The 25,210-nt window shown below is 41.2% G+C and overlaps 1 protein-coding gene and 1 pseudogene across 1 annotated transcript in view; one reads left to right on the top strand and one right to left on the bottom strand.

The window, feature by feature from the left end:
- dnajc17 (DnaJ (Hsp40) homolog, subfamily C, member 17) overlaps window positions 1–23,837 on the top strand; it is a 65,773-nt gene extending 41,936 nt beyond the window's left edge. Inside the window, exon 11 of the mRNA XM_028994069.1 lies at window positions 23,784–23,837. Within this exon, the coding sequence (XP_028849902.1) occupies window positions 23,784–23,822 (39 nt within the window). The 3' untranslated portion in view covers window positions 23,823–23,837. The remainder of the gene's footprint in view (window positions 1–23,783) is intronic.
- Window positions 22,385–24,701, bottom strand: LOC114798248 (cytochrome P450 1B1 pseudogene; annotated as a pseudogene).
- Window positions 24,702–25,210: the final 509 nt, after the last annotated feature.

The raw sequence follows: 25,210 nt of genomic DNA, 5'->3' as shown, positions 1-25,210 counted from the left end.
TATAAAAACAGATTTTGCTGAATGAATATACTAACTGTGCATAGCATTGCATTGCATTTGTGCCACACTGAAGTCACCCTGCTTTGATGCCAGTTTGGGTGACTGCTCTCTCCCTTCTCTACATATAGTCTTGCTGATCCTGGACTGATATGGTTCGAGTGGCAAAATGTGGTACCCATGATCTACTCTTGCTAGGACCCTAGCATTGAATTTGTGCTTTATTTTTGGCATTAGAGTATCAAAATGAGACATTTCCTCTGTAGATTAAGCCGGATCACCTGACAAAAACATCTACATTCAGCAGTAGGCTATTGGATTTTGTACCTGGACCTCCAAATGGTCCACCAGACAGGATTTAGGGGGACTGAGTGACACCTGTCTCTAGAACAGGCTGTCATAATGATCACCTACTGGTGTCTTTGAACTGTTACTAGGACATTCATGACATGACCAAAGTAATGACACATGTAATGACAAAGTAATGATTTTCAAACATTATCTTATGCTTGCTGAAAGGAAGAGGTAACACATTTGCTTTGTGCGGAGACTAAAAAAATGATGGAAATAGTTTAAAATTAGAATTTTAGTTCAAAGTGAAAAACTGTTTCCTCTTCTTTTTATGTCAGTAGTATTCAGATGAGTCCTTTGTCAGGAATAAAAACAGGAAACCAGCAGGGCTGTAAATGAAGTCCAAAAGCAAAACAAGAGAACATTTAAGCTAGGAAACTAAAAACACTTTGAACCTGTTAAGTGCCCTTTGTGCCCCTGGAGTGTGAGCAGCTTCCTGCTGTTCCCATGTCATCTCTTGTTCCAGGCCTACTGCTGTGAAGTGGCCTGGCGGAATGGTCACTTTCATTTTGCCCCGAGTCAGAGCAGGTTTCCTCCCAGAGGGGATCTACAGGAAGCAGCATCTCTCCTTCACCCTTTCCTCAAAAGGGCAATAGTGCTAACAGACATATTCCAGCTAAAATCTAAATGATCTAAAATGATTAGCGGCGGAAGTGGGAGGTCAAGGAAGAAGTACTGGGACTTACGGTGTGGTGTTGCCCGGGCTGCAGTAATGCTTGGGCCAGGAAAGGAGAGTGTGAGCAACTGCGCTCTGTGCCATGCTGGGTCCACAGTAGGAGAGATGGAAGCATGGAAGGTTGCTGTCTGTAGAGGTGTCGGGTGGAATCTTTAAATACCGGAAGCAGGAGAAGCATCAGAGACCTGAACAATCAGAGAGTTGTGGGACGGGGTAGGGGTTGAGGTCATTGGGAGCAGAACGAGAAGAGGTAGGACAATCCAAAGAGAGAGGTTGGGAAACAGGCACTCGGTATCAGGTTTGGTCAGTCATGAAAACCGCTTACAACAACGTGAAATGAATCAACAGTGTGTTCACGGATTCTTCGCATGTTTGGGACCATTTTATACATTTATAGTATTCATGGTCTCTAGGGTGTGATTCAGGGCCTGATGGACCAGGTTCCAGGTGTTTTTGAGCTGTTGTAGATGAAGATTCACAGGCTGGTATGGGTCCTTCTGTGGGAAACCAGATGGGTTAGTGACCTGTGGATGCCTCGAACAGGAAGAAACCTGTGGCTGAGGAAACCTGATTTAGAGCAAGCCATGAGGAGATGCTTGGACCAGGTGGAGGGGCATGCAGAGGAGTAACATTGTAGATATTTTTCATTTCTTCATTTATGTGTTCTGTATGGCTTTAAATTCAGGGTGATGTCTTGAAGTTAAGGTCACAGTTACTCTGGCACAGAACCTGGCGATGAGCTGTGGTCCCCAATCCAACAGGAGGTCGGTGGGTGGGCTATGATGGCGTACTACTCCATGTATTATGAGTTCAAGCATTTGGGTGGTAGTGGGAAGACCTGGTAGGGCAATGAAGCAGGCCACCTTGGTGAATGTGTTGATGACCGTGGTCTGCTTGTGGAATAGGGGAAGCCCAGTGACAAAGTTCAGGGAGATATGGGACCAGGGATGGTGTGGGTGGTGCAATGGCAGGAGAAGGCCTTGGGGTTACTGGGTTTCAGTCTTGTGGGCAGCACATCAGCATCTGACACTCAACCACCTGGACAATAAGAACTCATATGCACAAATGCTGTTCTTAGACTTCAGTTCAGCATTCAACACCATCATACCTCAGCACCTTGTTGTGAAGCTGTGTCTGCTGGGTCTCAACACCTCCCTCTGCAACTGGATCTTGGACTTACTGACTGATAGACCTCTGTCTGTCTGGATCAGGAACAGCATCTCCAGCACCACCACACTGAGCACTAGAGCTCCCCAGGGCTGTGTGCTCAATCCAACGCCTTTCACCCTACTGACCCACGACTGTGCAGTGATGCACAGCTCCAACCACATCATCAAGTTTGCTGATGACACGACTGTGGTGGGTCTCATCAGCAAGAACGATGAATCAGCATGCAGAGAAGAGGTGCAACGACTGACGGACTGGTGTAAGGTCAACATCTGTTTCTGAATGTGGACAAAACTAAAGAAACCATTGTTGACTTCAGAAGAGAACGGATTGACCACTCTCCACAAATCTTGTGTGGAGATTGTCAAGAACACAAGATGAGTCCTAGAGGAGAACTTCACCTGGAATTTCATCACCAGCTTAACTTCCTGTGGAGGCTGAGGAAAGCCCTTCTCCCACCACCTATCTTCACCAAAGAGGGACTATTATGAGCATTCTGACCAGCTGCATCACTGTTTTGTTTGGGAACTTCACCACATCGGACCGCAAAACCGTACAGCGAACAGTCAGGAAAGCCAACAGTATTGTGAAGGACTCCACACACCCCTCACATGCACTATTCACCCTCCTAGCATCCTGAAAATGGTACTCAAGCATTCAAGCCCTCACTGCCAGACTGTGTGATAGCTTCTTTCCACAGGCCATCAGACACATGAATACTCAGGCACTTACCTTTTATATTCAGACAGCATTATTTGCACATTACCACAGCAACATTTGCACAATGTTACTTGTTGCACATTCATTACTTGTTTCACTGTTTTTAGAACTGTCTGTATTGTTATTCTGTTTTTTCTTGCACTGCTTGTCTTGCACTGCCTGTGTCCCATGTTTTCACTTTATGTAGCCAGTTTGTCTGTCGCACACGTGCACTTTATGTCAGTGTGTAACTTTGTTTAAATGTTACATGTAGCACCAGGCTATGGAGAAATATTGTTTTGTTTTTCTATGTACTGTATAACATGTATGTAGATGAAAAAAAAATAAAGCTCAATTTGATATTGAACTTCAACATGTAGGACAGGCTATGACATATTTGGTGACACCCACTGGGATTACCGGCCACTAGAAGGTTTGCTTCCTGTTAATTCCTGTGTTCTGTGTCTTCCAGGATGTCCTGCTAGGAAGTTGTGATGGCCCTATTGGAGAATTTCCCCATTGCTGGAGAGTTCCTGTGGTCCAATACAATCTGGGTTTGTGGGTGGTCAGCCCAACACAAGGGGGTCATGAAGTGTTGCTGTGAAGTAGGAGACTGTGACCTCCTTGTGTTTGGGTTCAATGTGTAGACACAGGGGTTGGGTCTGGTAAGGAATCTGTTTGGACCCCAGAGAACAGCCAACGAGCCCCATAATGGCCCGTTGTGGGTCACACCAGACAACAGCGAACTGGAGATGGGTGGCCAGGTCGACTTCAATCCGATTCATGGCCGCCCCAGAATCGACCAGGGTATGTTGTTGTCTATCTCAAGCTAATGGAAAGAGAGCATCAGGTGGCGGAGCGATGGAGGTTGTAAGAGCTTACCAGGCAGCTCCATGTCCCTGGTGAGTGGAGGCATTTTCCGAGGCCGGTGGTGCTTGATGCCGGTTAGGGAAGTGGGCACTGAAATACCAAAGGCCTTGTTCTTCTCTCCGTTGGCACTCCTGGGGCATGAGTGGGCCACAGTCTCTTCCCAATTACATGAGTTCATCCTGTGGAAGAAAGGGGGAGGAGGATGGTCCCTCTGATGGACGTGGTGGTAGCGGCCGATCTACAGGAGCATGCTGTCATTATTCGTGGTGTCTCTCTGTCAGCTGGTGATTGACGGAGATGGTGAAACTTTACTTTACTTACTTCACTCTCATTTACTTAGTTCTCGGGATGTAGTGTCACAGCTGCCACTGCATGTTCCCTGACGGATGTATATAACGTGGAGAGACACTGTCCTGGTTCCGGTCTCTCCCTGAAATACCATTTGGCAACTGCTCCAATTCGATGGATTGGCAGATCGGTTATCACTGTTCCAGGACCACGGTGGCCCACTCCAGTGTATGACCCATGAGATGCGTGATGACGTGAGCCATTGCAGTTGCGTCCATGGGAAACTGTTCATATTAGAGGGTCAGCAGAAGGCACCATTGTGTCAGAAAACCGCTACACCTTGATGCATTTACAAAAACCATGGAGATTGGAGTGCTAGATAATTGGAGGCGAAGTGACGCCATCACAATGGTGCCAAGCTGTAGGGGTTCCTGCTGCTGGTGTAGTGATTGCTGCTACACTTGGAGAGATGCTGGGATCTGATTAAGGGACTCCTGCATGAGCGACATGCCCACTGCACCGGTGGCAAACTCTATCTGTCACAAAGATTGGTGAGCGAGCGAGCAACTGCAGTTGGTGGTATGCTGGGACTTCCCGGTTTGGTTCATGGCGGGAGAGATGGAAGTGGGATCACCGGGGAGCTGCTGTAATGGAAGGTACAATTTTTTAAAATTGTATTTATACCTTTGTATTCAATGTTACTGTTTTGTATTTAATGTTACTTGTATGGGTCTGAGAGTAACGTAATTTAAATTCTCTGCATGTCCTGTACATGTGGCAGAATTGACAATAAAGCTGACTTTGACTTGACTTTGACTTATTAGAGTATCTGATGATTAAAGAGAAGTCTAAGAGGTGGGCCAGGGGTCAAGGTCATCGGGAGAAGAACGAGAACTGGTAGGACAATCCAAAAAGAGAGTTCGAGAAACAGACAAAAAAACAGCTTGCTTACATTGTGAAATTAATCGACAATGAGTTACCGGATTCTTAGCGTGTTTGGGGCCTTTTTATACTAGCTGTTGACCTGGGTTCCACCTTTATGAGTCTGCGGTTCTGGGTGTCATTTTGCACCCCCTGTGGGTCTGGTTGTGAAACGGCAGCTGTGACTACATCTGGAGAGCAGTTTGATATTATATTAGTTTTCCTAATCCTCCTTCGATGGTGAGCTTTAAAAAATGTATGTATTGAAAATGAAATTGAATGACATATAAAAATGGTATTTTTTTGAAAGAGCAATGGTAACTGAACTTTCTGAAACTTTTTGTCACTCCTTAGTCGATTCAGAGTCTGTCTGTCGACGTAACAATCCATGTGTCTCCATCATGAAATTATATTTTTCAGACATTCATTTGGCTTAAAGACATGAACAAATTCCAGCATTGATTTGTTTAGAGTCATTGTCCAGTTAAAACACTCTGCTTTGTCCAGGTTTCAACCAAGTTATTTGTAAAATAAATGGTTAGAACAATACACTTTTGTGAAATAGCATTGTCTCATAATGAAACTGACATACATTTTTTTCAGAGGACAACAAATCCATTAACAGAAAATTGGATTTTAAATACAGTGGATATAAAAAGTTTACACACATACAACCTTACTATCTGCTGAAAATATGAACATGAATTTGTATCACTGTTAGTGGTATTTGTGGTTATACACGTTTCTTGCTTGTTGTAATATACAATATATTTTATAATATATAACAATAATATATAACAGCCACTCTTGGGCGTCTCACTCAAGGGAGGTTAGGAGGTCAGAGTAGAGGAACAGTATAGGAAGATTAACTGTTTCTGACTGTTTCATGTCATATTAAGCTTCTGAGATACATGGGTATTTTTATTTACTATTATTTATTATGTCCTGCATGGTAGTGTTGTAGTTAGCTTCACACCTCCAAGGTATGAAGTTTTAATGCCCATGTTGGTTCAGGTTTTCTCTGGGTTCTCCTGCTTCCTCCCGCTCTCCAAAGGCATGTACAAATTGGTGACACTTAATTGTCCGTAGCCGTGAGTGTGTTCCCTGTGGAGGACTAGCGCCCCACCCTCGGTGAGTCTCCACTATGCAGTGTCCTGGGATGTGCTCTGGTAGCTGTGACCTTGAGTAACAGGACTTAGAGGTTATGGACAGTGACTGAGTGTGAGTGATTTTTTATTATACCGTACTGATCTGAGAATCCTGAGAATCAGTTTCCCATGAGGTTTCCCAAAAAGGTTTTTGCACCACATGACAAACGTATGAAAAGTGAGAACATAAATGCAAACATTTAAAGTGCCTTGGTAATTCTTTTAAAAAGGTATGTGACTACAATCATTACAAGTATTAGAGTACATTGGCATAATCATAATAATTGACAATAATCACCAGTGCCAATATATTATGGTACGGAACTGTGTGTCAACAATATATACAGCTGGCAGTTACCTGGACAATGTCAAGGGTCCATTTTGAAAAACGGCTGCTGATTGGCTGAAGTGAGAGGCTTGTGTGTTTGACTTGTCCTCCCTTTCCTGGTTTTCAGAGTCTTGGCTGTCTCGCCTGTTCTGAGCATGGAGAGGGCTCTGAATGTGTTCACTTTGATTAATTATCAACAGTCTGCTGGCTGGAGGTGCTTTTGGATGGCTTGCAAATCCGAGTGCACATTTCTCATCTTTGGAACAGGAAAACTCTGTTTCAGCACCACCCTGCCAGTCTTACGAACAGCTCATTACATTTCTAGGTCGCCTTCAGCAAAAACGAGCAAAGTATTTTCAAATGGCAGCTATCAAATAAAAAAACAAAGGTATATAATTATGAGACACAGTGGATTTGAATGTTAAACCAATCAAATTACTGATGTTTTGTATTCTGTCTGTAAAATATAGGACAAATGTATGTAATTATAGCCATTACTTTTAGTATAACTGATTTAGAACTTCTTTTTGCACCTTTCAGATCTAGGCATTTCTTTTCGGTCAATACTTTTTGTCTAATCTTTGTCAATGCATGTATATATGTAAGTGTAAGGGGTGACAGTAAAACAAGGTGGAGGGTTTCTTTTTGTGTACAAAAGTATAAGTTTTTGACTTTGGTTTATGAAGAAATGTGCTTTGATTATGGTTGATGGTAAGCAGCGATAGATATATTTGCAGCTGATGCAAGGAACACTTATTGTATGTTTCAGCCACAATTACTGTGGTGTACAGTAAATTACTCTACCATTACTCCCACAGGAGTCCTGTATGTATCATCTCTATTCCTCCTGTTAATTTTGGGATCTTTTTCATTTCAACTCCATTCCTGTAGACAACAGCAGATCCATTGTTTGTTCTCTTTATGATCACATTTAACAAACTACACTTTTTGGGCTTTTACAGGCCCAGTACATACGTATGTAATGTTCATTTATTTATTTCATCCTTGTTGTGATGGGCCCTTAATTAAAATGTATGTATTAACTTCATTAATGTGTATTTTTAACATGTTTAACAACAACATTTATTTCTTAAATAGCCCAAAATCACGTACAGTATGTCTCAATGGGCTTATACGGGCTAAAGCATTAATTTCCAAGACCTTCTCGATTTTTACTATTCTGATTTCTGTTTATATGTTGTTAATTAATTACTGTTTACTGGTACTATGAATAATCATTATGTTGGCAACTTTTCCTTGTAACCGCTGACATTATCTGGTTGACATTATTTGTCCTAACTGAGTTGGTTTCTAGTCAGCAAGATTTAGATCTCAGAAGTTTGACAAAGACCCTACAAAAAAAATTCCATGTGATGAGTTCCAGGGTTTACTCCAGTGCATTTGATACACCACAGCTTGCTGTTGTTGTTTATGAATGGTTCAGTACAGTTAATCTGTTCAGTCTTCCTTTTTTGATCGGAAATGGATGCTATACAACACCATAAAACAAACTACACGCACAAACACGTGTTAATATGCACATTATATGCATGTGGTACACCAGCTCTTCATGGACAGCTTGATTTAGTTAAGTGTGGAAAAACAAATCAAAAAATGCTTTCCGGAGACACGCCCACTATAGGAAACAGAGCAGTTGGTATTCATCTAGTGCAAGTGCATTCAGCACTTGAAGATCCCACTGCAGAGGACCCACAACTGCGTCTTCTCTGGCCTTTTGGTGAAGGGTGTTAAATGGAGTGCTTTTAGATGTTAAAAGTTGGCACAGAGTCTGGTTGGGATGTGCCGTTGAGGATGGAGGGGGAGCTCTTGGTACATTTAATCATGACAGGCAAGAACCTTTTCCCATGGCCCCTGACATAATTCAGACCAGTGTTGTCATGGTTATTACAACATATGTTGGTTGTCAAGCTCTTTTATAACAGAACCATGAAGGTTTAATAATGAGAAGAGCTTACAAATAACCTATGATGACTTTGATCTAAATGAGTGTAAACATTAATGTGTGTCAAACTAACTCTAAAATAAAAAGAACGAGTGTGTCACGGGTGAAATGGATTGGGCAAGATCAGGTTTATTATGAGGAGAGAAGCGTCAAGTCAAGGCTGAGTTGAACTCAATGACTGAGCACTATCCTAAGGGCAGTGTTGAGCAAATGCATTGGGAATCTCCTGTTGATTTAAAACATCCAGAAGTGCATGTGAACTTTCAATCACTGGGCTTCTGCCATTTAAAAATTGGTTTTGCATAATTAAAGCTTGAGTTCTGAGTGGTAGACATAACTACACAACAACAAGCAAGCTAGTTTCTGTTTTCAAGTTGGAGATACCTACCAAGTGGTTCTTTCCTGTTTGATTCAGTTATTTATGTAAATCTCAATGACATCTTTGACATCTTACACTTGCAAACAAGCCCACGTTTAGCATGTAGGTCTGCACTTAGCTCCAGTTTGAAAATAGAGTAGAGTGTTGGATACAGCACCTCCCTGCATTTTCCAGCTTGATAAGTATCACTTTGAAAAATGAGCTATTGTATAACATTTTTACCCAGAAATGAAACTGGAGACCCAGGATGTTATGGCATTCTTGCATATAAAAATATTCTCCATTTCAAAGTGTTCATTTCTATAAGTGGTTTTGTTTAGCTTTGTGGTACTTGCTTATGTGCCATATTCATGCAAGAGTCATTGTAACTGGTTATAACAGCCAAGTCCCATGCTGTTAGCCACAAGACTAAGCTTATGTGCTTCCCGATCGGGTATCCTTCCATGGAGTGTTGCCCTTTGACACATTAGACCACCCTACCCCCTGGTGATAGACCCAAATGCAGACTTTGGAGCGAGTGTGACCTCCCAAGTTGTCCGTCAAGCCAGAATGGTTTTTGTCTTCTTGTGGCATTTCTCTTTTTTCATGCCCAGCCGCTTCCTTAAAGAGCCATCTCTCCACAGTTACCACATTTACATTCGCATGCAAGTCTGTCCGTCTGTGGTAGCACTCTATGTGGACTCTTCATAAAACGCTGTCTCATCTTAGGTACGCCTGTGCTTGTGGTTTTCTTGTTTTCAGTTGACTGGCTCAGTCAACTATTTATCATTTTATGTCTGTGTATGATTACAGCAAAGAATGGCTATGCTTTAAAATAGCAAATATTCCTAAATCCAACACAATGTTCATATTCATTCCATTGCATTTAATTTCATTCCATGTTTATTACCACATCACACAAAATCCGCAGGCCAACAGGTCACATTCTCCAACAGTGCAACATTTGTCAGGGCTGCACAGTCCTTCACCAACACTTATCTCACTCATAATTTGCAGGGTTTTTACAAGTTTCAAGGGAGGTGTGTCCATCTGTCTTAGTCCTTTGACCTTTAAGTGTGTAGAGAAAGAGTAGAAATATCTCTATATATCTGTGTACCACAGTATAAAGCGCTGCATTGAATAGGACAAGCAGATGATCTCAGTGCTCAGAAGCAGGTAATATGCAGAACTATAGCTGGGCCTAGCTGGTTTTAGCTGGTAGATTACATGACCAACACGAAACCACAACTGTGTAAAATGGTAAAAAAAAAGTGGAGTGAGTTTTTTTTTTTTTTAATTTAAAATCTAGAGCTATCACTCTGCCTCACTCCAATTTTTCTCAAATACCCAAATACAAATGTTTTAAATAATTTTAACATATAAACATCTGTACTTTTGCATCCCTCAGAGGGAGCAGAAAAAAATCAATAGTTCAAGATAATCTCAAAGAAGAATTGGTGAAATTTGTGGTTTTGTAAAATGGTAAAATTTTTACAGAACTACCCTACCATTGCCGCCTCTGAGATGGACTTTTGCACTACATGTGCCCATATGATTTATTGACAGGAGAGGGCTTAAATCATCCATTATGGGTGTCAGAAATAATTTCACAGACATTCTGTTCCTTATTTCTGTGCCCGAAGTGGCTCATTTAGTTCAGACCTATATACTTCCCACACTGGCATTCCTAAAGGACCACCCTATTTTTGAAATAAAAAATTCATGTAATTGGAATTAAAGTCAGTTGAGAAAACAATGAGGTCATCCAAACTCTCAAAGTTTTGTCTCTGTTATTAGCTGGAAAATGCAATTTAAGAGGAAGCAGTATTGCAAATGATTGCCAGTGACTCTCAAAAGACAACGCTCTATCAGAATAACGCTATCATTTCAATTTTGGCACAGATATCCTTGTGAATCCTGGTAGTATACAAGTATAACAATGTTATCAAAATTAAACAGTTAGTTACTATGACTTTGAATGTTTTTGATAGTGTGGATACTGGCAACATTCCTAAAGTAACCAGTTCTTTTGTCCTTTACTCTCCCACTAACCCACCCATCCCCTGGGGTTGTTTGGCTTGGCAGTAGGCCCTGGTCTGTGCATAGTCTGCGTCTTGCTGGGTTGTAATGACTGTTTTCTCCACAAGATCTGCTTAACTTCTTCAGTTCTGCTTTCATTCCCAGCCTCCCAAACACACATGTGAAACCGCTGATAGCATGCAGCCTTGCATGGCCTGTGCAGGAAGGCATGAACACACCAGAGTCCTGCTCTCCAGGAACAGTTTGTTCTTATAAGCCTTCACTCCCTGGTGACCCATAGCTCAAATAACTCTAGATCCAGTCTGAGGAGGGTTCTGGTTCCCTGAAAAGATTGTCCTGGAAATGAGATTGTAGGGTTTTTGTTGATACACCCTGCTTATGTAAATAACAACCCACTAAGATTTACCTTACACAGTTAGGGTAATCTGACACAGATATAGACTAGGCCTCTACCATTATTTTATTTATTTTGCAAATAACGAATTTCCCTTTAGACTGGGATTGTGTTACATTCAGATAAAACTAAAGGGATTCTGGACTGATCCTTTTCTGAATCTGAGACAAGACTAACTGAACGTACTAGGATCTTCAGTGACGGGTTCAAGCACATTTTAATGTGCTAGTAATGTACTAGTTTTCAGGAAACTTCTATCTACATACCTACCAAGTTTAATTTATAGTCCCTTCATTAGAATTGATTTGTTAATGCAAACATGTTAAAAATGTTATGACCAAACCAAAACTATCAGCAGTCAAATATATTTGATCCTATTGGAATGGTCTTGACATCTATAACAATGAATCATTCTTTCTCTTCTCTCTTCTACTAGGTATCCCTGTCTTTTGCCATGTGCAACCACAGTAGCCTCTCCCACAATGAACCACAATGTCTGACTGTCTGTATGACTGACTGACTGAATGAATCACTGAACAAAAGTGTTTCTTCTTTAAGAACCTGTTTACTTCTGGAGCCCATCCATCCCACCACAGGACTGCAAACCTGTGAATATTAAATATTAACTGCATTTTTCTGAACAGACCTTTTAAAGCAAGTTGAAGGGAGTAAGTCATATGGAAAATAGAGGATATAAGGGGTTTTGTCATTTCTGGAAACAGACATGGTTGCATAACACTTGCTAAACACTATGCTAAAGACTTTCTGTGTGCTGGCCAGTACAGAGACTTGAAATGAATCTCATTTAGTTCTCACTGTGTGTGCGACATCCAAGAAGCAGCTGCATCTTCCAAGTAACTTCAAACCACCAAAGGAAATCTCCAGTGCAAATAGAGTAATGATATTGGCTGATTAATGGATGTTCCTGAGTGAATCTAATGGTAACAGCTTTCTCGGTGCTCTGCATCCACACCACACCTGCTATGGCAAACATCTACATGATGTGGACCAGGAACATGATAAATTCATAAAGTGCAGCTTTTAATGGAACAAACAGGGATACCATGGCACCAGACCACACAAAATCGGCCTGTACACATATTACAGACAAACATTTATTTGGACGGCTAGCATTTAACACAAAAAAGGGGTACCCACTAAAATCGGTTAAACAACATTTCACAAATACATAATACATAATACATAATACATAAAAATACTCATTCCCTTATTAAGTAAATAATTAACCTAATCAAATATGGCATACTCCCCAGCCTGCAAAAAGGAACCCTAAGAGCAGTAGTCATGTTGTAAAAACAATTCAGAATTGTATTGCTTATCAGACATATTTTGTGCCGATGACAGTGCACATGGTGGGAGACCAACTGTGTGGCATTTTTATTGCCATAAGTCCTGTTGGCTTGCCTTAGTGGAGGGGGAAGGGCCTCATAGGAACATTAACATTAATAACGTAACATTAATAATATTACTACTATCAGTAATAAGGCTTTGCTACGCAAGTACATTTGTGTGGTCTTGTTTTTTCATATTAAGATACAGTGATACCAACTAGTTTTAAAAACACTTTTTTTCTTTTGGGTTTGTGGCATTATAGATGAATAGATGGTGCCCTTAGCATTTGCCCATAGTGCAGGTGGCCCTGCCATCACCTGCTGTGCCGTATACTGAGGCAAATTTTTTTACTCAATAAACCTATGCATTCATTGATAAAATAGCACAAGGGATTGTAATTTTGACTGTTTTTATTTGGGGAGGTACTCAACTCAAGTACTGCCTAAAAGCAACTACATAATCTATCGCTCCCCCACAGCCATCAAAGGGATTCTGTTGACCTATAATGGCAGGAACCAAATAAATGTTCCCAATGTTGCTGGTGGCCATTCTTTGCCAGCAGACCGTAGGAATCACCTTTGACACATCATACAAAGAATGTTTAGTACACATTAAAAATGGTACACTCAATATGTAAATTTAAATTACAAATTATTAATCTGGCTAATGAGTACAAGAGTTTAAAATCTTGATACATGTTTATGTAGGCAAACATGTAAGTTATTTTTGTGCGGTTTCACCAGGACAGTCACAGACTGTGTGATGCACAAGTACTAAAGTTCAAGTTCTGCTACATTTCTACATTTCACTTTATCCACAGCCAGGGCCAGCAGCTGGCTGCACTTTGGGTGCTTAAGTGACCATGAGTGCAGTGGTGACATCACTGGCCCTCCAGGAGGTGAGTGGGTATCTCTGAAGAAGATCTATTGACCAAATGCCCTCATTATCCCACAAGTGTGACCAAACTACAGAAGGGGTCATACTGAGGCTTTTGACTGCTTCCCTGGGTGCCCCTCTCCAATGGAGACTTTGAACATATTAAATCATTGTGTTGTTCTCATTAAAAAAATACTCATACTATCCAAACAATACAGTGCTATGTTATTAAAGCCAATCAGAGAATTTCCTAATATGCTTTTTTCCTATTTATGTTATGTAAATGTCTAAACCACTGTCATAATTAACAACAGTTTGGAGTTTAAATGCAGAGTCTTCCTGGTTCTAATCCAGACACAACTGTTTTACATTAAGCAACAGGATACAACAGGAACTGCCAGTAGCCTGCTAAGATGTTTGATTTCTCTGTTCCTCTTGATTTTCTGACCCCTGCATATCGGTACAGTTACTGACAATTTTCAAAATATAAACTACACAATGTGTACTATATGAATTTGTTTTTTTTAAGTGAATGGGAAAGAACTGCTAAGATTGAGCTTTTGCAGTTTGAAGTGATCAAGGAAGAGGTCATGAATTACAGCCAAACACAAAACTGTGATTCAAAGGGTGGTGAAAGGGTGAATGATGGGAGAGGGGGATGCTTTGGGATGTTTGGGAATGCTGCGTGGGGGTGTTTTCTCAGCTGGATGGGCCATGTGTGAAATAAGGGATGTATTGACTCACCGTGTTCTGAAAAGACATGACATCCTGAGAGAGTTGTGAGACTCTAAATGTTAGTCTGTTAATGATTCTGAACAACACAGGGTCTGTTTAAATGCCCAACCACTGGTCCAAGCACACTATATTTCTAACTGTCCATACCATACTATGTCCCTTGCTGAGTGCCTTAATAACCCTAACACTATAAATATGAGCATTAAGTGCTAACACGTAAAGGGCTCAAGTTGATTAAGTGATTTATAAAAATAATCTGAAAAAACATTAATGTATGAGGATTTTATGGCAGAATTTATTAATTATATGGAAAATATTTATTGTTTAATTCATTTTAAAATTAATAATCAGTTATTAAAATGATTCAACTGGCATTTAAGGCATTTAAATTCCTATACTCAATAATTTAATTATTGAACAGAATTGAACATTTTGTAAAGGGCTCAAGTTCTAAAAAATATTGATGTATTAGGATTTTTGTCAGGATTGACGGCACCTGGTTTTATCACCTGTGCCCAATCTGGACAGCCTATGAAGGACTGGAGCTCCACCCCTTCTGGAACTCCGACATTTTCGTGGACTGTATGTGAACTTGATTTTTCTGTTTTGCGTGCTGAATTCTGGCAATCGCCACACGCCTGCGGGCAAGTTTATGTTCTCCCCTTTGTTTAAACTGTTTTCGGGCACCGAGCCGCATTTATTTGTGTTTATTGTTGATTTATAATAAAACCCCGTTCCCAGCATGTCCCGCCTCTGCGCTTCCTTCCCCCGTCAGCTCGCGGTCGTGACAATTTTTTTGGCAGATTTAATTTGTGTACATTTTTGTACATGAAGAGTGCCTCAGTATAGTCCTGTAGAACAGGTGACTAGGGTTAATGGATTAAAAGGGCAATAACCCTAACCCTCTAAATACAATATTCCATTAAGGTAAATTTTTTAATTTTATAATATGAGTTTAAAAAAGCATTAAGTGCTAACACGTGTGTGCGTGAACCATTAAGTCATGACAACCTTGTGGCTTTTATTCCGCATGCCTGCTGCACTCGCCTGAACTTTTCCCTCTCTATTGTCAAACCTGCAACAACTCATGCATGCTCATGAGCCCATGTAATTCCTCAATTTCCACTGCAGTAACCACAAACACAAAAAACGACCTGCTCTGGTTTACACCTCCTTTATTTTGAACAGATTTCTGTCTTCTGTATGCCATCCATACATACTTTGAATGGCCTTTTCCCTCATCCCCCATGACAGTGTGGCTGTTGGCGGTCTCGCCTGGAAGCTCTCCAGAGCTCTATGATGCAGAACGACTTTACTGGGGCAAGAGGGCGGGGGCAGCTACAGTTTATTTTTACTGGCAGGACTGCCAATAGCTACCTTGGAGGTGCTTGGCTGCTGATTCTTATATAGCTTACCTTCTGACAGCTTTTAGGCTCTTTTTAGAGGTGGTCTTGAGTAGGGGTATGGGTGACTAACCAACCAGCCAGTGTGGAATTGGGAAGGAGGTTGGGGGGGGGTCCTGTGGAGTCAGCCAGTGTGTAGGTCTTCCCTAATGGTAATGGTATTCCCTTCCTGATAAAAAGTAAATATAAAAGAATCTAAAACACTTGTACCTTGACTTGGCCTTTAACATCAATTAATTATGACTTCACTTGGACTTCAGCCTTTGAATAAAGAATGGTACCAAAACATCCTCCAACAATCCTTCTCCCAACCATCCAAGAACAGTTTGGTGAAGAACAATGCCTTTTCCATTATGATGGAGCACCATGATGCCAGAAGGCCAAAGTGATAACTAAGTAGCTCGAGAAACAAAACAGTTGAGAACTTGTGGTCAATCCTCAAGAGGCGGGTGGACAAACAAAAAACCCAAATATTCTGACAAACTCCAAGCACTGATTATGAAGGAATGGGTTTCCATCCATCAGGATTTATCCGAGAAGTTGATTGACAGCAAGTCTGGGAAATGATAAAATTCTTATAATTACACTTTAGTACACCACAGAAACAACTGACAAAAATATGTAAACACAGAAGCAGCTTAACTGGTATCAAAACTAGTATTTTTTCATTCTCAATACTTTTGTCAGAGACTGAGCTAAATATGTTACTTGCAATGGATTTTTCATATTGGTCTCCATCCAAAATGGCCTAATCCACTCAGCGTTGTCTTTTCATTATAAATAAAAACCGTAGAGAGGATTTCTGGTAGTTGCTTTATGAGATTCTGCACCACGAACGTGTTATCCACCATTGTTATATGTATGAAGTGTTATAGGTCAGGGGTTAGGTGTATGGGGTTATAGGTCAGGTTGGAGGTTGGTCATCACATTTGATGAGCAGTGGGTAGCTGTGACAGGCGCCCGAGGAGCAGTGTGGGGGGTTACTTTTGCTCAGTGGCACCTCAGTGGCACCTCGGCGCCTTGGGATTCGAACCAGCAACCTTTTGATTACAGGGACGCTTCCTTAACTGCTAGGCCACTGTTGATGGGGCATTAGCCTCCATGACCACCACATAGTAGGTGTGTCCAAACCTTTGACTGGAAATGTAGAGTTAATGTGTGCAGACTGTGTTTCTTCCTCTCTCTCAAGAACAGCACATTCTTTCACGTAAGATGGGTGCATAAGGAAGGAACTTCTGTACACAGAGATGTCACAGGCAAAGGGTCTCTGGAACTTCTGTGCTTCTATGCTTTATGAATTGCCAAATTCTGGTATGGTTCCCTGGTTTCAGGCTTTGAAATAGCTCCTTATAATATATCAACATGCTTTTGCTCTCCTGGGTGCATGGTTTGCTTTACTCTCTGGCTTTCTCTCATTAGATATCTACTTGTGACTCATTTGCCTGAACTGTGTTTGCTTTCCTGCCTCCTGTTGAACTGTGTACATTATTGGATTAAACAAAGCTGCTCAGTCTGTGTTAGGGGTGAGGTCCACCACCATCAAGTCATCTGTGCACTTCACAATGAGCATGCCAGGTAGTCATGGATGTTAAGTTAGTACAGGAGTAAACCCCTGGAGTGCACCAGTGTTTAGAGTCTCATAGGATGAGGTGTCCAACCTAACCATCTGGCATCTGTCTAACAGGAAATTCAGGATCCAGTTGTACAGATAGCTCCTTAAAACCAGGTCCTGGAGTATTCTGATGACCATGGGGAGTACACCGATGTTAATTTCTGAGCAGCGATGATAGGATAACAACAATAACATATACAGTGCATCTAGAAAGTTTTCAAAGTGCATCCCTTTATCCACATTTCACATCATATTCAAAAGGCTGCAATTGCTGCCAAAGGTGCATAGTCAAAGTATTTAGCAAAGGCTGTGAATACTAATGTGAATACTGTAAATGTGCTTTTTTTTTCACATTGAAATTATGGGGTGTTTTGTGTTAAATACAGAGGAAAAATGCATTTATTCCATTTTAAGGCTATAACATAACAAAATGTGGAAAAAGTGATGCACTGTGAATACTGTCTGTATTCACATGCAGCATGTCTCAATGACTGTATCTGGGATGCAGTCATTGTGAGGACACAAGTGAAGTGAAAAGGAGAGCAAAAAGGGCTGCTCTGAAGACAAGGATGGGGATACCAGCAGGGCAAGCCACTCTACACGTATTCTACCATCTGAATCTAGAAATGTCCTGCACAATGGCATCATCTGTGCTGTGCACACTGCCAGAACTTCACTGATAACTGTTCTTCTGAGGGCTTGTCTTGGGGCCTAACAGCTGACAAAGTGGACTTGTAAACAAAAGGTTGTGGGTCTAAATCCCAAAACGTCAAGGTGCCACTCAAGTACCCTTGAACATAGTACTGTCATCACACACTGCTCTCTGGGTGCCTTTCATGGCTAGCCACTGCTCACAAAGGGTGAGGGGTTAAATGCTTAGCAAAGATAAATGATGTAAATAAAGAGGACAGATTTTGTTATGTGCACCGTATGCTGTGCTACTCTGTGTATCACAAAGTCAAAAACAATCAAACTTCAAACTTGTGCCTATACTTACTTTTGGTGTTCTGATGAGAATGCTGATGAGTTAGCAGAGTTCCATGCTGCCAGGAAACCATGCATGTTAATTTATAGTCTTTTGTTGTTTTGGACACGTCCCAATTAATCAAAATCTAAATTCCAGCTCCAATGATTATTTTTAAAAGAAATGTTGAGCGGTCATTCATTCAGTTTCACAATAATGCAGGGCTGAGGAAACCACAATGCCTGAATGCTCCAGACCATGATGTTAGCTCATGAAGCTCCACGTTAATTTTCTTGTTCTGTTTTTCTTAAAAATTTGCATCTCCACCATGGTCCTATCTCTCCTACTGTAGAGATGTACTGCATATTTGCAAATCTTTTTTTGATGGCTTCATAGCTTAGGGGCCAGTCCTCACTGGAGCCTTCAGATTATTAGGCGATGGTGACCTAGCAGGTATGGAATCAGAATTGTAATCAAAGGGTTGCAAATCCTGAGCTGCCAAAGTGACACTGAGGATGAACACTGGGCTGCCCACTGCTCACTAGGTGATGGGTTAAATGCAGAGGATACATTTTGTTGTGTTCACTGTGTGCTGTGGTGCAGTGTTTCACTTCACTTCTCAGAATTCTGAAGACAACTAGATGGCAGGAAGGGCATCAGATGCCTGCATTTCTGTGTGACCTAAATCATTCTTTCCTTCGTATATATTGTAATTCTATTACCCCCCTTCTCCCCTTTCTTTCTCTGTCCTCATATCTTCACTCAAGCACTCCCACCTTGCTCTCTTTAACCTGTGTTGCAGGGCACAGAGCACAGCTGGAGTCAGGCAACTACCATGAAACTAATGACTCCTGAATAACACATGAGATAGGGAACCGGCACCAGGGCTGCAGCCAGACCAAGCATGCTTTTCTAAGGTATGGCCCTGTTGCCATGTCATAAATATTCATCACATTAAATAACATATAATGCGGCCTGTAGCTCTCCCTGCAAGGAGAGAAAAATGGGAGAGGATACAAAGAAAATGTTCATTGTGAAGAACTTTTGAACGTCAGATCCTTGAAAACGTTTCTGCTGTCAGGGTAGTTGCTTTCACAAATAGTGCTAGTGTTGGTTATCCACACCAAAACTCTTACTCAAAGAGTGTAATTATAATCAGCGGGATGTCAGTTAAAGTTCTTCTTGTGTCTAGAGCTTGTTTTGTCTGAACCTTTTTTTGCATGTGTATTTGTGTGCATTTCCTACTCAGAGAAAAAAAACCACAGTAGGCCAGTGTGTTTTTCACTTACTGCTATTGGTAGCAGAATGATTTTAAATCTAAACCAGAATGAATTGAACACATTCATTAAGTAACTATTACATATTTATAGATAGATCTCTGTGTTTTGCACACATTATGCTGCCTGACATGTTGGTATGTCTTCTGGAAAAGGGATTCAAACTTATGCCTCAGCAGTGTCCATGAAACCTTATATAAATGTTGTGAGTAGCTCTACTGCATCAGTTTGTGTGAGTTTCTTTGATTTGATCTTTAATGCAAATTGTGGCAGAGCCAAACATGATATTTTAATTAGTCTTGAAAAAAGGGGGGCATTGGCTTATATTCCGGTTTGTCTTATATTCGGGCCAATGCGGCAACTGAAAAGATGTTATCGTTTATAGGAAATCCATGAACAGAACCCAGCCCTTTAATTGGATTTTAATTTGATTTGGAAGAGAACAGTGCTGATATCTTTTCAGCTTGTTATCTTTCAAAATGCTCACTGTTCATACCCCATATGCAATAACACACGCTTATTTTCCTTGTACTCTACCATTTAAAAGCATGCAAGGGGCCTAAAACAATTCCTACTTTGGTGAAAAGGCCACACCTCAAAGAGAGCTCCATCTAAACGTCGACTGAATATTCTGCCAGTGGCGTGATTGTTTCTGTCTTCAGGGGCTCCTAGCTGCTCTTATCTCAGACTACCTCAACATCACAAGATTTGTTTTTCACGTGTTACATGGGGACATGCCTGGCCCAGTGGGATTAGGGTTGTTCATTCCCTTGAAGAAGTATGTCTCTTTTCGACCTTGTTTTCCATGTCCCTCAACTCACCACAGACATTACAAACATTTGGACCAAACCCAAAAAGTATTTTTCATGGATGTAAATAAGAAGAAAATAAGAAGGCAGTTTTAGGTATTAAAGGTATTATATGGTATTACTGAAAACACCATTGCCTTCTGTGCAAGTACCAAAACAATACTGTACGTTTTTCCCCTTATATTTATGATTGTTGTGACAAAATTCCATGAGCGTGAGAGAGAGATGCTGACCAAAAGCAATCAAAAGGCATGGATCTGGAACTGATTATATTCTTCAGTGGCAAATAAAGACTCCGTCCACTGCTGACTTAAGTGTTTTGTATGCAAAGAAATTGTCTGATGACAGACTGACGCTCTTGAATACATGGTGGACATATTAGGATAAGGATCCTGTCTGTGAAACCAGCAGCCAGAATCTGACAGTTTCTTGAAGCAAAAGCATTTGGCTTTGGGGCCTTCTCCCATTATTCCTCATCTCACTGTCATGGTATTACTGGTGCCAGCCCTGCTATGGATGAACTTTGGTTGCTTTGAAAAAACTTACCAGAAACAATAGTCCAATTCAGAAATGAACAAAAAACTGTTTCTTTTCACAGAATAATATACAAACATTTAAAGTCATGCCAACATTTCATTACCTACGGCAGTCTTTAAAATCTTTATTTTTCTTTCCTAAAGACATTGTTTCTGATGTTTTCTTAAATACTTGAGAGAACATAGACCACAAATTGAGCATTGCGTTGGAAACATCCACAGCATTTGTGAATGTGTGTGTATGTGTTTGTGTGTAGATCCACCACTGACACCATATTGTCGCAGAGCTTCCTGGAAATTGCATGTTGTGAAGCTTTTGAGGAATGGAAAACAAACCATGATGTCACCATCCAGTGTCACTTCCATTAGAAGGCGCTGCCCATTCATGACTCGTAAAATCAGTTTCTGGTCTGGGCTAAATTATGAAGTTGTCAGTGTTCTCTTGTAACAATGTGCATTCACAAAATAACCATGTAGACTATGCAGCGCTTTTGGCCAGGAGCAGTGTTTAGTGAAAGTGGCATTGGCCAGTAAAAAACACAAGTCAGTTTTATCCAGTGCTCCAGTGTGTGGAGACCGATCAACCTCTCCCTGTCCCTACGGTTTCTTTCAAGCGTAACAGAATAATGCTTTTTCAATGTTTATTTGACCTTTGGGGCGGACTGTGAGAAGAGAGTGTGGAAGTGGAGGAAAGCCAGAGAGATAGGGAGCGATCGGGGGAGAGGGTTCACTCTGGGGCTGTGCGTACGTGCACTATGAAGAAGTAGAAGAAGAGAAAAAGTACAAGTTCACTTTTCAAGTCAGGAGGCTGATTGGCTCTGTTTAATACACAATAAAGACTTTTGTCCAGCTAACTAATAGTTACATATATAAAATAGAATGAAGTCCATTCGTACCTTTGGACGGTTTATATACAATCATCCAGAAATGTGTTCCAAAGTCTAAACATTAGTGAGATAAATGTGTGTGTGTGTATGTGTGTGTGGCAGGTTTTTGGAGTTTGTTAACTGATTTAAAGACTGTGCAGAGACTGTGTGTGGAACTTCCTACTTGGTCCCATCTGTAGAAATCTACATCTGTAGGAATCTGGAAGGAGACATCCTTTTAGCCAGAATTAGAAGGAGTGTGTGTGCAGAAAGAAAGATAGAATTTGTCATCAAGTTTATTTTGAATTCTTGGACACATAGACTGGTGCTGGAATTTGCTTTAGTAGACTCTGGAGAGCTACTGTAGGAACAAGGTCAGGTTTTAGCATGTTACCAGATTATATCTTAATAGGTATAGCTAAGAGAAACATTTCCTGGATTTTATCTGTGCTGTGGCCATGAATGAATTGTACAGGACCAGAAATGAACCAACAAAGTGAGTACTGCTTTCATCTGTGGCCAGTCAGTGGGAGATTATAGGACATGCAGAAGTGACCAGACAAGCTATAAATGTATATTTTGTCTGTATTTAATAGCATATTTAACACTGAATATAGATTTGTTAGGGTTTGTTCTATAATGTATCTAGTATGTTTTCACAAGGAGGTGTGCTTGTGTCCTGATATCTTAATCACATGCTGATTTTGTTCATGAAATCAAGACTTGCAACAACAGAACCTTTAACCAAGAATGTGACATGGTGGAACATGGGTATTTATTTCATGTCAATAATTAATGCAGATGAGCCATGGAGAGGAAAAAAAGGTCTTTCTGCCACAGTACAAGGCTCAGCAAATACTTTGCACATCACCACTGCAACAGTTGTCCAAATGGCAGGATTCCTGACCACTACTTTATATGCCAATTAGATTGGGCCAAATGAAATACCTCAATATATTTAACAATAGATACTTTAGATTTATTGTGAACCGTGGTTAATGGAAACCACATCACAGCTTTTCGTTCTTGTATTTCCAACAAATCTGAAAAAATATCTATTGTTGACATGACTGATCTTTGGATAATTTACTCTTTGGTTTGAGAACTCTGAATTTTTCTTATGCATGAAAGGTGTATTTATTTTTGCATCAGTTTATGAATTTGTACAAAGTTCTCATAAACACATGATTAACACAATGTGCAGCATATAAAGCAGAAACGTTTAGAAGGTTACAGGATATAAAGTTTTAGTTGTACGGAAAGCAAACACGCTCTGGTTAGTGCTGTACATACCTCCTGGTAGACCGGATTGCTACAGTCTGATAGAGAGCGCACTGTATTAAGAAGGACAGATTGAATGTTTTAAGTCTGGCGCTGGCCCCCTCTGAGCTTGGCATGAATCTTGTAGTTGAGGGGCTTCAGTGATAACCCATAGGAGCAGTGTAAACTCAGGTCTTGGCTGGGATCCTTTTCAATTGTGAACTGTTGCAGCAAGATGACGGTGAACAAGAAAATTTCCACTTTGGCAATCTGGTCTCCGATGCACCTTCTCTTCCCAATAGAGAATATCATAACATTGCTGGTCAGGGATTTGTCAAGGATGCCATTCTCATCAAGGAACCGAGAGGGGTTGAAGACATGAGGATCCTTCCACTTCTCGGGGTCATAGTTGACGGACCACTGGTTGATGAACACCACTGTGTCCTTGGGAATGAAGAGACCCTCTATGATTACATCACATGTGGTGGAGTGAGGGATGGTGACTGGCACAAAGCTGGTGTAGCGCATGGTCTCATAGATGAAAGCATTTAGGTAGTCAAGATTGTTCTTGTCTTCGATGGAAGGCAGCCTCTCACGGCCGATGACTCTGTCAATGTCCTCCTGAAGTTTGGATTGTATATCAGGATGTTTGGCCAGCAACAGAAGAACCCAGTGCATGGCAGTGGAGACCGTGTCTAGACCTGCCCCTATGAGATCTGCCACAGTGCCTTCGGTGTGGGCTTCTGTCAGTCCAGTGTGGCTGTCGGCCTTGTCTATGACCCCAATGATGGCATCACTCATGTCTCTGGTCACATTAGGGTTGTACGTCTCCCTGTGCTGAATTACTTTGTTCTTCACAAAGGTGAAAAACTCCTTGTTGATTTCTTTGAAGCTCTGGAAGCCACTGCGAACAGGGTTGGGGAAGGACTGAAGCCAGGGCATGACATCAACCAAGCTTCCAGCACCCACTGTCTCCCCGAACTTGTCTATCCTGGTGAGTAAAGTCCTGAACTCCTGTTCATCATGCCCATAGCGCTTCCCAAAACAAAGAGCACAAATCACGTTGGCTGCAGCTACAGTTAGTTCATGTGAAGGATTAAAATACTGTCCATTAGAGCTCAGCTTCAGGAAGGTCTGAACCAGATCCATTGCCTCTGCAACGATGTGCATTTCAAAAGCTTTTTTATTTTCGTTGTTTGCCGAGGAGAAAGCGCGGATGGTGGACTGAGCAATCTTTCTGTGAATTCTCCACTCTTTGCTGTAACTGTTAAAGGTCATGCCGTTCCCTCCAGAGACAGACTGGAAAGAGGTAAAATTCGGTCTCCCTGCGAACTCTGTGCTGTGCTGAAGAAGAGCCTTTCGAATAGTTGCTTCTCCATTAAGCACCACTATATTGTTGCAGCCCAGTTTGATCTGGTAGACATTGCCATACTTCTTGGCCAGCTTGGCAAAAGTTAAATGTGGCATCTGCCCCAGCTGCATGGCATTGCCCACCACCGGCCATGCAAAGGGTCCTGGAAGCCTCTTCTTCAGCCTGAAGTTACGCACCCACAGGCAGGTCTCCAAGAAGAAGAGGAAGATGAAGCAGGTTACAAGGGCTGGCTGGACCTGTCCGCTCCACTCCCTGATTATGCTGTTTTCTTTGACTTCCAGTTCTTTGTCCAGCAGGGCCATAATGATTCAGAAATCCAAATATTTCCCAAATATTTTCAACAGGTCAGACAAAGTGGTACTTGTTCCTTCCTCCTCCCAGGCTCGAGCAATGGACAGAAAGCGGTTAGTGGTTTTCAGAGGAGTAAAGTGTGTCCACTAAATCAGAGTAATGCAGATCTCTGCCTTGACACTCTCTCTTATATATCTTAGCTGTGGGAGGGATCAGGGACTCAGGTTTTCAGTATCTTTCTGTCTCCCTCTTTCTTCTCTCTCTCTCTCCCTCCCTCCCTTCCTGTCATGGCCGCTGTTTGGACCTCAGGACTTCTCTATATATCCCATACAGCATTTTCCAACACTGTTCTTGATTTTACCTCTATTGGGACGCAGGACGGGAAGTCTAAATGAATTTACAGTCACTGTAATGTACGGTATAACAGGATCTCATGCTGTGTTGAAAAAGACCTATATACACGTCAAGTATTTACTGCATATATTTAAATGTCACTTGGGAATTTGGAAATTTTCTTTATGCCTTCACTGAATTTTCTGTGCAGAATCACAAGCAATATTTAGTATTAGTTATATTTGTTGAGTTAAAAATAAAAAGATATGCTCTATGTCTCATCCATGAACTCTAATATTCTGGAAAACATTATTTTAATCCTT

Source organism: Denticeps clupeoides, chromosome 1 (genome assembly GCF_900700375.1).
Source record: "Denticeps clupeoides chromosome 1, fDenClu1.1, whole genome shotgun sequence".
Classification (NCBI taxonomy): Eukaryota; Metazoa; Chordata; class Actinopteri; order Clupeiformes; family Denticipitidae; genus Denticeps; species Denticeps clupeoides.
Note: the sequence above shows the minus strand (reverse complement) of the source record. Positions and strands in the feature narration are given on the sequence as shown.